The sequence below is a fragment of the Pteropus alecto genome, unplaced genomic scaffold, assembly GCF_000325575.1.
Source record: "Pteropus alecto unplaced genomic scaffold, ASM32557v1 scaffold134, whole genome shotgun sequence".
NCBI lineage: Eukaryota > Metazoa > Chordata > Mammalia > Chiroptera > Pteropodidae > Pteropus > Pteropus alecto.
In genome coordinates, this window is record NW_006436283.1 from 1,951,307 (window position 1) to 1,963,347 (window position 12,041).

Here is a 12,041-nt window from a genome sequence, read left to right on the forward strand (position 1 = left end):
AGAGGAGCACCGGGCGTTCTGGCGCAACGTGCAGTTTGTCGTGGACAAGGACGTGGTCAGGACAGACCGGAGCAACCAGTTCTTCCGCGGCGAAGGCAACCCCAACGTGGAGAGCATGAGGTGCCCGCCTGGCCCTCGCCCTCGGCCACCTCCGGGAAGTGGCAGGGGTCTTCCGGTTCATACAATCACCCCAGAAACAGAAGGTCATCAGCTGTCCGAGCCAACTTGGATCAGTGCCTATGGCCATGGTGTACCAGGGAAGCCCATAGGTGCCTCCCAAGGGTGCCACAAAGCCCTCATCCCCTGGCACCCACCAAGCCTGTCCTTGCTTGGCTCACGTGAACCATAGCTGAGCCTCCCCCAGTGTCTCCCAGTGGGTGGCCCTCCAAATGATAAAGCCACACAGGGCTGGGGGCTGGCACCTTTGACGTGCTGCTGCCGCCTGGCAAATAACTGCACAAAATTAGCAGCCCATAAAAATGTCCCTGCCAGCCCACCCTTTGTCACGGGCAGTCGGCCATTAAGAAAATCAGACCACGTTGCCCCTTCCCCCTGCGCTGGAGGCCCAGGCCCGGGCCTGGTGGGCGGCTAATTGCAGGCCATTACCTTTCCCAGGGCCCTGGAGACTGTCCCCAGCGCTGTCCCCCTTCCCCCAAGGCTGAGGTGAAGGATGGGGTTCTGGGGAGCTCCAAGTCTCCAGCCTGGGGTTCTGCTGGCCCAGGGGAGCTGCCACCCCGAGGAGAGCAAGGGTGGACGATGACGTGGCCGCCCTCACTGACCTCCCTGCCCTCTGCGCTGTGTCACCAGGAGTCCTGCGTACCTACGCGGTGTACGACCCGGCCACCGGCTACTCGCAGGGCATGTCGGACCTGGTTGCGCCCATCCTGGCCGAGGTGCTGGATGAATCGGACACCTTCTGGTGCTTCGTGGGTTTGATGCAGAACACGATCTTTGTCAGCTCGCCTCGGGACGCAGACATGGAGAAGCAGCTGGTGAGGCTCGGCCACGGGTGTGGGGACGGCGCCCGGACACAGGCCGCTGTGGGGCACCGGGCAGCAGAAAAGCCGGGGCACATGTTGCCGATGGGCGACAGGGGGCTTGTCCCTGGCCTCAGGGGAAGGGCCGGCTCTCCCAGGAGGGACAAATGCTGCCCTCCCCACCCCATACTCCCTGCAGGTCCAGAGGCCAGGCTGTGCAGGGCCCTCCCCTGGTAGCCGCCCGCCTCCTGGAGTCCCCAGCCAGGGTCCCCAGCGGGGCGAGGAGGGAGGGCCCCACCACACCTGGCCCTGAGCTTTACAAAACGGGTCCTCAGGTGCATCCGGGCTGCTCTCTGCAGGGGTCCAACACAGCCAGGGCTTTTCAGTGGGGACAGGGACAGGAGGAGCTCCTGAAGCCGCCCCGAGGCCCACTGGGCATTTGTCACATTCACGAGGGCAGCAGGCCTCTCTCGCAGTGCCTCGCCAGCACCCGCCCCTTCCTGCCCCCACCTAACCGACGCAGACCGGGCAGCACTGAACGTGGGGCTGGGCAGAGCTGGGGCGGGAGAGGCGGGAGCGTCTGCTCTCTACACTCTGCCTGGCACCTGGGCGCCGGGTGCTGGGACCAGGTCTCGACTCCCTGGTCTGGAGAGAGCCTCGGCCGAGGAGCCGACGGTGTGGGGGGGTGCTGGGTGCCGCGCTGGGGGAGGGTGCAGGCCGTCGAAATGGGGAGTCAGCCAGCTGGACCGCCACGCACGGGGTCAGGCCCTGGGTGCTGCTGAGACTTGGCCGGCCAGAGCGTTCTGGGCAATGACCCTGCATGGCCCAGATGTGTCACGGCAACGAGAGCCTTGACTGCCACAGCCAAGGAGCACGTCCTTTAGGGTGACCATTAGGGGCCACTGAATTCTGTGGATGGAGGAGCAGACACAGCAGAGGATTTGAGGAGAAGGAGCCAGGGACGGGGAGGTGTGGACTGGAAGGTGAGGGACACCTGGGTGGGGGGTGGGGACGTTTGTGATGTCGGGGACCGGCTGCATGCGTGGACTCGGCCCTGCCGTGGGCCTCAGGGTGAAGAAACTGGCTGGTCGGGAAGGATCCTCTGAACTGGTTCCTGCAAGGGGCCCACGTGCCCCATTCCTGTCTCAAGCAGGAACAAAAGGCCACTTGTGTGGGAAGGGCCTGTGAGTCACCAAGCCCCTGCCCCAAGATCCCCAGGCCGTGATCTGGGGAGCGCGTGATCCCAGCCGAGCTGACTCTCTGCACCCGTGTGACGTCAGGTTTCCACGGGACACGGGGAGGCAATGACGGGGTCCGATGCCACTCGTCCCAACACGCTCAAGCGGTGCGTGGCCCCGTGACTCGTTAGCTGCTAGAGATTGATTTTCCAACGGCTCTGGTGCAGTCAGCAGCTTGAGCCAGGCACGGCCAGAAATGGCCTCGATCTTCTCCCCCGTCACGGGGTGGCGACTTTAAGTGCCAGAACCACGCGCCCTGAGGTTCAGAACTGTCTCCTCCCCGCGCTATATCAGCTCCAGAAAATGGCGGTCCTTCGAGATCTGAGCGGGAGGTGGTTGAACCCGGGGTCCCGGGAAGCAGGGTGTATCAGAAACAGTCCCCATGTGGCCACCGAAGCCCAGGGAGCCTCCCCAGCAGGGAGGGGTTAGCCTCCCTGTCCACAGCGGGGTACTGCGCTCGGCCGGCCCTGGGCTATACCACGGCCCCCGGAACGGTCTGAAATCTGAGAGACACTGGCAGAGAGGTGTGGGCCAGACCGCGGTGGCGTAGTAAAGTAAGTGGTTACAGACACATGTAGCACAGAGGGACCTCGTGCACGGCTCGTGTGTTTTTCAGGGGTGGAGTGGCCCAAGGAAGGGCCCCGGGGAACGTGGGCTCCCTGGACCAAGGGGGCAGAGCAGCATGGGGCTGCGCGGCTGACCCGTCCTGCCTCACCCCAGCTGTACCTGCGGGAGCTGCTGCGGCTGACGCACCTGCGCTTCTACCAGCACCTGGCCTCGCTGGGCGAGGACGGCCTGCAGATCCTCTTCTGCCACCGCTGGCTCCTGCTCTGCTTCAAGCGGGAGTTCCCCGAGGCCGAGGCGCTGCGGATCTGGGAGGCCTGCTGGGCTCACTATCAGGTGAGCCAGGGCCGGGCGCCACGGGGAGGGGTGGCCCAGACCACGTCCCAGAGCGCAATCACCGTCCTGTGTCCTGCCGTGGAGGATGGCGGGTACCAGGGTAACCAGGCTCCTCCCCTGGGATCCCCCTCCTCTGAAACCCCCGAGCCCCGACAAGCGCCACGTCAGCCCCTCGCACCATGCCCGCCTCCAGTTCCACGTGGCTGGCTTCAGACCCACAACTCACCGTCCAAGGAACTGAAATCGATGCAGATGGCCTGCTGACCGTGCTCATGACCACGTTCTGTCCCTCCCGTGACAACCAGTCAGCGTGGAAGACATTGCTGGGGCCGAGCAGGCCCACTGCCACCTGGGACACCGGTGCCCACGCGCCTCCTCCCCTCGGGACGGCTCAGGGAAGGGGCCGGAGAGCCCAGGACCAGTCTGCCGTCCCCTCCCAGCGACGATGAGCTCCGCCCGCTATCCACCGTGATCCGCGTCCCCTTGGCAAATTCCCCTGAGAGTGCAGTACTGGCTCCGTCACACGGCTTTAACGCCCACATTAGTGACAAGCTGGCGATGTCAAAGGACAGGCAAGTCTCTTCAAATCCATCAGCATTTAAAAGAAAATAGGGCCGAGGCGTCCGGGAGGTGGCCAGGACCCTTTCTGCGGCAGCCGGCACGGCCTGGGTATCACGGACCCCGCAGGGAGGCGGGAGCGCCCGGCAGCCCGCAGAAGTTGGCGTCAGCGTTCCTCATCCTTTCTAATGTCACGGGAGGATGACATCTGATGAAAGCGAGTCTGAAGGAACGTAGCCCTGGTGCCACATCCGTCCTCGGCCACCTCCCGCTCACGCCCCCGGCCCGGGTCTGGCTGCGTCGCCCGCCCAGATCGGCCGGCTCGACGTGCGTGTTCAGGGCGGAGCGTCTGCACTAACCAGTGGCAGCGCTGGCGTGGACGGTCCAGAACGATGCATCGCGTTTTTTAAAAATCACGTCCGCTTTGCCTCATCGCGTGCTTTTCCAGCAGCGAAACTGCCGTTCTTGTCGCATCGTACTTAAGCTGGTGTCACAGGTGAACACTGGGGATCGCCCAGCAGCCGTGTCTCACGGTGACTTCATTACTGTGACCTCGTAAAGACTCCAGGGCGAGGTCCACTTGGACACCTGTCTTGGCCACCATTTTGCTCAAAGTCCACAAATCAAGCTTACGTCACTATCAGACTTGGACTAAATTTAGCCACGTTTGGCCCCTCCCCTTGATCAAATTACGGGAGCGGGGGTTGGAGAGGCGGTAGGGTAATGGGGTACGCTGATTCATCAGGAGTGAGCTCTGGAGAAGGTGTCATGACCAGGCAGCGCCTTTAACTTTTAAGGTGACCCCTGAGAAAGGCTCTCTAGTCTATCCACTTATTGCTAGTTTGCCTGCAGGGGCTGGAATGCCCTGGGCTGTGTCCCAGGAACTGAAACCAGTCCCGTACCACTGTCCAGCCCTGTTTAGGATGTGCGTCACCTTTTCCTCCCCACACTCCTCCCGGAGCTGGACACGCCCCCTGCTGGAACCCCTCTGCCTCCTCCACCCCGGCCAGAGCTCAGGTAGCTGCAGAACCCAAACAAGACCATTCTGGGTGCATCTGGAAGAAGGGGCTGCAGTCTGGGGCCCGGCAGCCCGGGCACGTTCCCTCCAGGCCATGGGGGGTGTTTGCTGCCACGACCTCTGCCTGCACTGTGGGCTCCGCCCGGCCCAGTTTGGAAACAGTTCCGTCTGGCTGGGTGGTCGGTATCAGGAGACTAAACACGAGCTTCCTGGTGCTCCTTGTCCTTCCTCTGCTCCCGGAAGCACGTGTGAATCAAAGGCCACGTACTCTCTGAGCCTCCGGACAAGGAGCTGAGCAGGATGCACCAAGGTCAGGACCAAGTGCCGGCTTCCTGCTGCAGGCCCGGCGCTGCCACTCTGTGGGGGCCGGCAGGGGGCTGTCGTGCAGGCTTTCTTGGAGTCTTCGTCCCACTTTCTTAGCAACAAGCATAAGAGTCATCCCTGGGCCGGGAGTTGGGACGTTCAGCCTGGAAGCGGGAGGGCACTGACCGGAAAGTTCCTTCTTGCTCGCGTGTTCATGAACCACTGGAGCGGCTCTGACCCAGCCTTCTGCACTCACTGCTGCTCAAGCTTGTACTAATGAGCCTTCAGAATGAGCACGGGCCAGCGTTCAGCAGAGGAGCGTGTGCGTTGTCCCCCCCCCATGACAGAGAGCACCCTAAGGGCTCCACAGAAGAGTAACAGCAGCCTGAGGGAGGCCAGGGGGGCCAGTCCCAGCATCACCCCTTTGGGGGTCACAGCTGCCTGTGGATACTGACTATTCTAGGTCCTGACCCTGGCCCATTGGCAGGTGGAGACAGGATGAAAGGTTGCGCGGCCTGCCCAGGGCCACCTAAGCTGGCCAGACGGCCTCACGGCACCTCTGCACCCAGCCTCCACATGGAGGCAGGGCCCGGCTGGCTAAGGGGCCTTACCTGACCCCCGCTCTCCATACTCTCCAGACGGATTACTTCCACCTCTTCATCTGTGTGGCCATCGTGGCCATCTACGGGGATGACGTTATCGAGCAGCAGCTGGCCACCGACCAGATGCTCCTGCACTTCGGGAACTTGGCCATGCACATGAATGGGGAGCTAGTGCTCAGGAAGGTGAGCGCCCGCCCCTTCAGTCACGGAGCCCCGCCCCCACGGTTACGGAGCCCCGCCCCCTCAGTCACGGAGCCCACGCTTACGGAGCCACGCCCCTCAGTTGTGGGCCCCGCCCCCTCAGTCACGGAGCCCCGCCCCCTCAGTTGCGGAGCCTCCCCTTCAGTGATAGAGTCCAGCCTCCACACAGGCCCTGGGGGGCTCCCCACAGGAGAACCCCTGAAACACAGGCCCACCCCCACACGCAGCGTTTGTCCAGTGGTTAGTGCCCAAGGCCACTGCTTGGGCGTGGCCACCCAGCTCCTCGAGGCCCATCACCCCTCATGCCCTGACACCAGAGCCTCCTTCACTGCGTGGAGTGAGCAAATTACCGGGGTGGACAGACAGGTTCCCCGCCTTGGGACACCTCACTCACAGCCAGAGCCAGGAAAACAGAAGGGGGTTTGGGGAGGAAAGAGGCCGCTTCTCATCAAAGGTTACTGGAATAAAGGGGAACTGGGGGCTTTGCCGCTCCCCCACTTCCCAGACTCCTGCTGCTTAAGGCTCGTGGTGGTCTTCGGGGCAGTGAGGAGGGGCCGGGGTCAGCGGTCAGGCAGGCAGCAAGAGAGCTTGAAGAGGGCTCGGCCATGCCCGGGACAGAGGGGACAGACCTACCTGGGCCGACAGGTGGAGCGTTGGGGCTGAGCGGAGCAGGGGGCGTCAGAGTGGGGGCGGGGGAAGGGGATGTCAGGGACAGGCTGGGCCCCCCGGCAAGGTGGGGGCCCCCGCAGCTGTTGGCCTGTTTGCCTTCATGTGAAGACTGTCCCATATGAGGCCTGCTCCAAGAACCTCGTGTGTCCTGTCACTGCAGCTGGACCAGGGCCCTGCCATGCTGGCGATAAACGGGGTACTGCAGGCGGAGCCCTCGGCCCTGAGCCTGGCACATGGTCAGCCCACGGGTGTCGGCTGTGGCTGCCGGTGCGCGTTGGCCACCTGCTGTCCCCCCGCCTGCCTCACCGCCTGTCCCCTCTCTCTGCAGGCGAGGAGTTTGCTGTACCAGTTCCGCCTCTTACCTCGGATCCCCTGCAGTCTGCACGACCTGTGTAAGCTGTGTGGGACTGGCATGTGGGACAGTGGCTACATACCCGCTGTGGAGTGCACAGGCCACCACCCGGGGTCGGAGAGCTGTCCTTACGGGGGCACAGTGGAGACGCCTTCGCCTAAGTCCCCCAGAGAAGGCAAGAGGGGCCCGAAGACGCCTCGGGAAGGCTTCGGCTTCCGCAGATAGGTCGGACTCCATGTGCCAGACGAGGGTCAAGGGGACCTCACCAGAGACCCCAAGTATGTGGGAGGGGGCGGAGGGGACAGGGGACACGTAAGGCAATGCCTTTGGGTGACACGAAGGGAACTTTTTCATATTAACGGTGAGAGCCGAGTCCGGGAGTGAGAGTGAGTCAGCTCCCGAGACAGTGGGGCCACACGCAGGGCCCCCACCTGGAGACGCCGGCCGGCCCAGGAACTCCCCCGGATTCGTCAGCAGCCACAGGGCTTTGCCAGGCGATGGGGGAGGCAGGGACAGGAACAGAAGGTCTCGTTCACCCACCCGTGCCGGGGGACGCAGGAGGAAAGGGGGCTCCCGTCCAGGCCCAGAGATATCGCTGCGAGCTAGACACGCCTCTCCGTCAGGCCTCGTCGACTGAGCCAGCCTGACACGCTTCCCGCAGCTTCTCCGGCCCCAGCTGCAGTGCTGATGTGAAGATGTCTACCCCCCAAAAAAGAAGAAAATCAACACGACACGGGGGGCCGGGGGCGGGACTGGAAGCTTCTCACCGTCCACTTACACGGTTTACGCTCCTGGTGTGGGAAGGAGGCTGCCTGCCCGCGAGGCTGAGCCACGAGCTGTCGGGGAGCGCTGGGCTCTGCTCGTAGCTGGGGAGTTTCTGCACCAGGTTCTTTGGCGATGTTTAAGGTCAGCCCCACCAAATGCAGCAACCAGCGGGGGGCTGGATGGGCCGAGGGCGTGCGCGTGTGCGTGTGCGTGTGTGTGCGCGCGTGTGCGTGTGTGTGTGTGTGTGTGTGTGTGTGTGTGTGTGTGTAGAATCCACAATGACAGAGGGGAGCAGAGCATTAGTTTACTAACCCACCAGCCAAGACAAAGGCAGCCGGAAGTAGCTAGAAAGACTCCCGCCTCCCTGCGGGGCCCACAGCCCCTGCCGACAGGGGCCTTCTCTAAGCTCGCCCCCAGGGGGTCCGCCGCCAGCACTCGGGGCACCCCTGCTTTCCCGCGGAAGCCAGGTCCTCCCAGCTCCCTCTCCCTCCTCATGCCGGTCGCTTCTTCTGGGATTCAGAAGTGGACAGACAAGGGCGTGGGAGAGCTCTCGGCCAGCTGTTTGCACAGAAAGCCAGTCAGACGAGTGGGAACAAGGAGACTTGAACCCTTCGGCGCATTTTTTTGGGGACAAAAATCCTTGAAGTGCTGAGAGTCGTGGAGACACCCCCAGCCGAGAGCTTCTTCCTACTCAGCTTTTCTCGCTGGATGGAGGCTGAACGCTGCTGGTGCTGGACGGTCCCATGATTTTAAACATTCAAAAAGATGTTTATCAACAGGAAAGAGGAAGTTAGCGGCCCCCCGCCCCGCTCAGCTGTTCTTCGCTCCAGGAGCCCCAGTTCTCCAGCCCGGCCACTGAGACTGGCACTTCCAAGTTCCGGAGCCATCTGTCCAAAAGCCTTTTGAGGGGACCATGCTGGAGCCCCATCAGCACCCAGATCTTGGGGCGTAGTCTGGCAGCAGGGGCCTGGCTGGGCGGGGTGGACCGCTCATCCGCTTTGCTTCTGGAAAAAGGATTTCCTCACTGTTCTGGCTCCGGATCCAACCAGCTCAAGTTAACCAGGTGCGACGCAGACCGTCCTCGAGAAGCCGCCCCCCCTGGAACAGGTCTATCGGTTACCCATTGCCGCGGTAATGCCTCAGAACACCCCCAAAGTCCATTGGCCTCAAACTGCACGCACCTGTCTCGCACACAAGTCCGAAGGTCAGCGGTTTAGGCTGGGCAGTTCCGGCCTTCGCTGGGCGTGATCCCGAGTCCGGGGCCAAATGGCCGTTTAGCCCCGGCGGGTGGCTCCCCCGTGCGGGGGCAGGCTGGGCGCTGCTCCGAGCCTCCATCCCACCGGTATTGGGGAGCACGCCCTCTCCAGCCGCATGCTCCCCAAGAGGCAGAGGTCCCTGAGGGGTAGGGTGCCCCCTCACCCGCCCTAGCAGCTGACGTCATGCATTGTTCTGTGACACCTTGCTGGGGGCGGGGTCCAGGGATCCCCTCATTTGGAGGGTCCTGGTGCAAAGCATTTACTCTGAATCTCTGCCTTCCACAGCCCCTCACCCCCACGGCTCCCCAAGACCCTGAACCAAGTGCCGCCCCCACCCTCAGCGCTCTCGCCTCACACCCCTGTGGGGCCCTAGTGAGATTCATGCCTCTCGGGGCAGCAGGAGCTTGGAAGACCTGCAGTGCTGGCCCCCGGGACGGGCTGCCGGTGAGGAGGCCATTAGGGGGAGCCGGCCAAAACCCCGAGGCGGCTGCTGCCCCAGCGCCCGTCCCAGCAGCTGAGGCATCAGAGTGATAATTCAGCCATTAAATTTCCAGCCTTCCCGCCCCAAGACGCACAGAGATGGGGTTTCCAGCCCCCGGCTGCCCTCCCCGATGCTGCTTATTTAACTCATCTTTTAAAATGACAGTGCTGTCGGCCGCCGTGCATGTGTGTGCATACTTAAGTTTCCCCACCGCTGATTGTGCCGACGTGGCACCGTGAGGCCGGAGGCAGCTGAGACTGGGGGGGTGGGGGACACGAGGTGGCTGGGCTGGGGTCTGGTTCGTTCTTGGTGATCTGGGCTGGAACCGAGAGCCTGGTGTCCTCACCCCAGTTGCAGGGGGAAACTGTGCTGTTCTGGAAGGTTCCGACTCAAGTCCCAGCCAGGAAGTCTCGGGAATCCGAGTCCCTGAGCCAGTGGGGAGGGGTAGGTGGGGCCCCAGCCCGCCTCTGGGGAGTCTCGCTCTGAGTGTTGTCAGCAGCACCACGTCGTCCCACTTGGCCAGGTGTCGGACGGGGTGCAGGTGTTAGAATCCAGGACCTTGACCGCGGGTCCCCTGGGTCCTGCCTGGAGCTCTGTGTGGGGCAGGCAGCTGGACAGGAGGAAGATGCTGGTCCTAAAACGCGGGTTTCCCCTGGCCTAAGTGGCTGGCAGAGGTCACCAGCTCCCACCTTTGACGGGTGGACATAGGAAACGGCACAGCTAGGGGACCGTAGCAGGGGTCAGTGGGCCTCTGGTTCCCTCCGTTTTTGGGAGCACCCTCTGGGCTCTTGTCAGTTCTTATTTGGCAGAAATAACCTGGAGGGGGCAGCCCCCAGGGTGATGGAGACCTGCTCGTGGCTGTGGCCTGCAGAAGCCTCCATCCCCCATCCCGCCTCCCCTCCCCCTGCAGAGAGGCTGGTGTCAGGGACACCTAGGTTCACCGGGCAAAGGGAAGGGAACCTATTCCAGTTCGTCTGCCCAGCGGAGGCCCTTGGAGACCCCCCAGATGCAGGAAGGCGTTCCCCCAGGAAAACCTATGTGCGAGCAGGGGCGTGGCCTAGGCCAGGAACGTCCTTGAGCTCTGCCACACCCCCAGGGAAGGGACGGGGCTCACAGGTCTGGTGAGGCCGGGCAAGTCCCCTGGGGACACTGAGGAAGCCAGGCAGCCCGAGATCTGATTAGCCCTGAGCTCCTTACCCAGGCAGCAAGGCCATCCCCTGGTGTGAAGCATTCGGTCCTGGCTCAGAGCAGACTGTCCCAAAACAAACAGCTCTTATCCCCCAGAGTCGTAAAGCTGGGGAGCAGGGCTCCCCTGTAGGGAGCAAGCAGTGCCGTGCTTCCGGAAGACACGTAGGGACCAGGAACCTGGTTCTTGTCCTGCCTCTGACCCTTCCAGAGTAGCTTCTGCCTCCCGAGCCTCAGTTTCCCCACCTGTAGAATGAGAATGGTAAGGTCCACCCAGCCTACCTCACAGGACAGCCGTGGGGACTCTCCGTGTGACAGTGTTCATGATGAGACTTACCAAGCCGCAGAGACCTCACTTGTCACTCAGGGAAGAGACAACTGACCTTGGCCTTCAGCGACCTTGACTGATAAAGGTGTCGTGCTTGGGACTTGAGAGATGGCCCTCGTTTGGGAGTCAGCAAACCTACTCCCTTCCACACATCCGCCCAGCCAAGGAGGAACCTTGCTGTGCCTCTTCTGCAAAATTCACCCTGGGCCACCCGCTCCCACCACAAAGAAAAGTCAACCATGAACCATCACCGGGGAGACGCTGCGAGTTGTGTGTCTCTACGCCGGCTGCACACGGGGACACAGGGTGTGTGCACGAGATCTCGCCCCTCAACCGTAAAAACCCGAGCCGGGACTCCTGGCTCAGTGTTCGAGGACCAGGAGAGGGTCCCTGGACCTCTGGGGAGCAGGGCGGGGTGACGGGGGTGTCAGCCGGCAGGCATCGGGCCCCGCTGAGTATCTGAGTAAGAAGGTAACATTTCAAGTTCAAAGGGAGATCGAGTCACATGGCCATCTTCCCTCCAGATTTTTTGGCTGAAAGAGGACAGGTTTTCGTTGCTGTTTAAGGGAAAGGTTCATGAAATTTCCACCAGCGGTTACTGGCAAGCGACGTTCATGGCAAGCGATTCGTTCTCTGTATTTTGTTTTGTTTTTCTAAACACGATCGCCCACTGGTCAGACCCTGCCCCAGGCCCGCGACTGGTCACCAGGGCCCCTGCTGGCCACGGTGCCAAAAGTGCTTCCGGCTCTCAAGGATTCCACCGCAAAGTAAATAAAATCACACTGACAGCAGACGTGGGCTCCGTGACACACGTTGGTCGGGCGGGCTTGTTAGGTAAGACGTGGCAGGTTCTGGTGCCAGGCAGAGACCCAGGAAGGCCTGTTCCGTGATGGGGAGGGGAGGAGCAAATGGACACTGTGGGTGGCGGGGGTCCTTGGGGAGTGGGGAGCCAGCAGGGCTGGCCGGTGGCAAGCAGGCCCCTCCGGGGAAGCCTTGCCCGCTGGCCCACAGGGCTGACAGGTGCCAAGGGCACGGGCGCTTGGCCTGCAGCAGGGAGGGCGGCCGTGCCTCTGCCCTGGGGCGGTTGTCGTGAGAATTGATGACACGCTGGGGGAAGCCTGCGAGCCCCAGCCCCTGGAGCAGGGTCTCACAGAGACCTCGGCGCCAGGCCTCCCGTCTCAGGAAAAGCCAGAGTCCTGCATTTGCGA

The 12,041-nt window shown here is 62.7% G+C and overlaps 1 protein-coding gene across 1 annotated transcript in view; it reads left to right on the top strand.

Annotated features, from left to right (window-relative positions):
- LOC102894317 (TBC1 domain family member 16) overlaps nt 1-11,624 on the top strand; it is a 16,485-nt gene extending 4,861 nt beyond the window's left edge. Inside the window, 5 exon segments of the mRNA XM_015589734.2 lie at nt 1-122; nt 808-992; nt 2,936-3,115; nt 5,633-5,779; nt 6,795-11,624. The exon segment at nt 1-122 is cut by the window's left edge and continues 20 nt beyond it. Coding sequence (XP_015445220.2) covers nt 1-122; nt 808-992; nt 2,936-3,115; nt 5,633-5,779; nt 6,795-7,043 — 883 coding nt within the window. The 3' untranslated portion in view covers nt 7,044-11,624.
- The last annotated feature ends 417 nt before the right edge of the window (nt 11,625-12,041 follow it).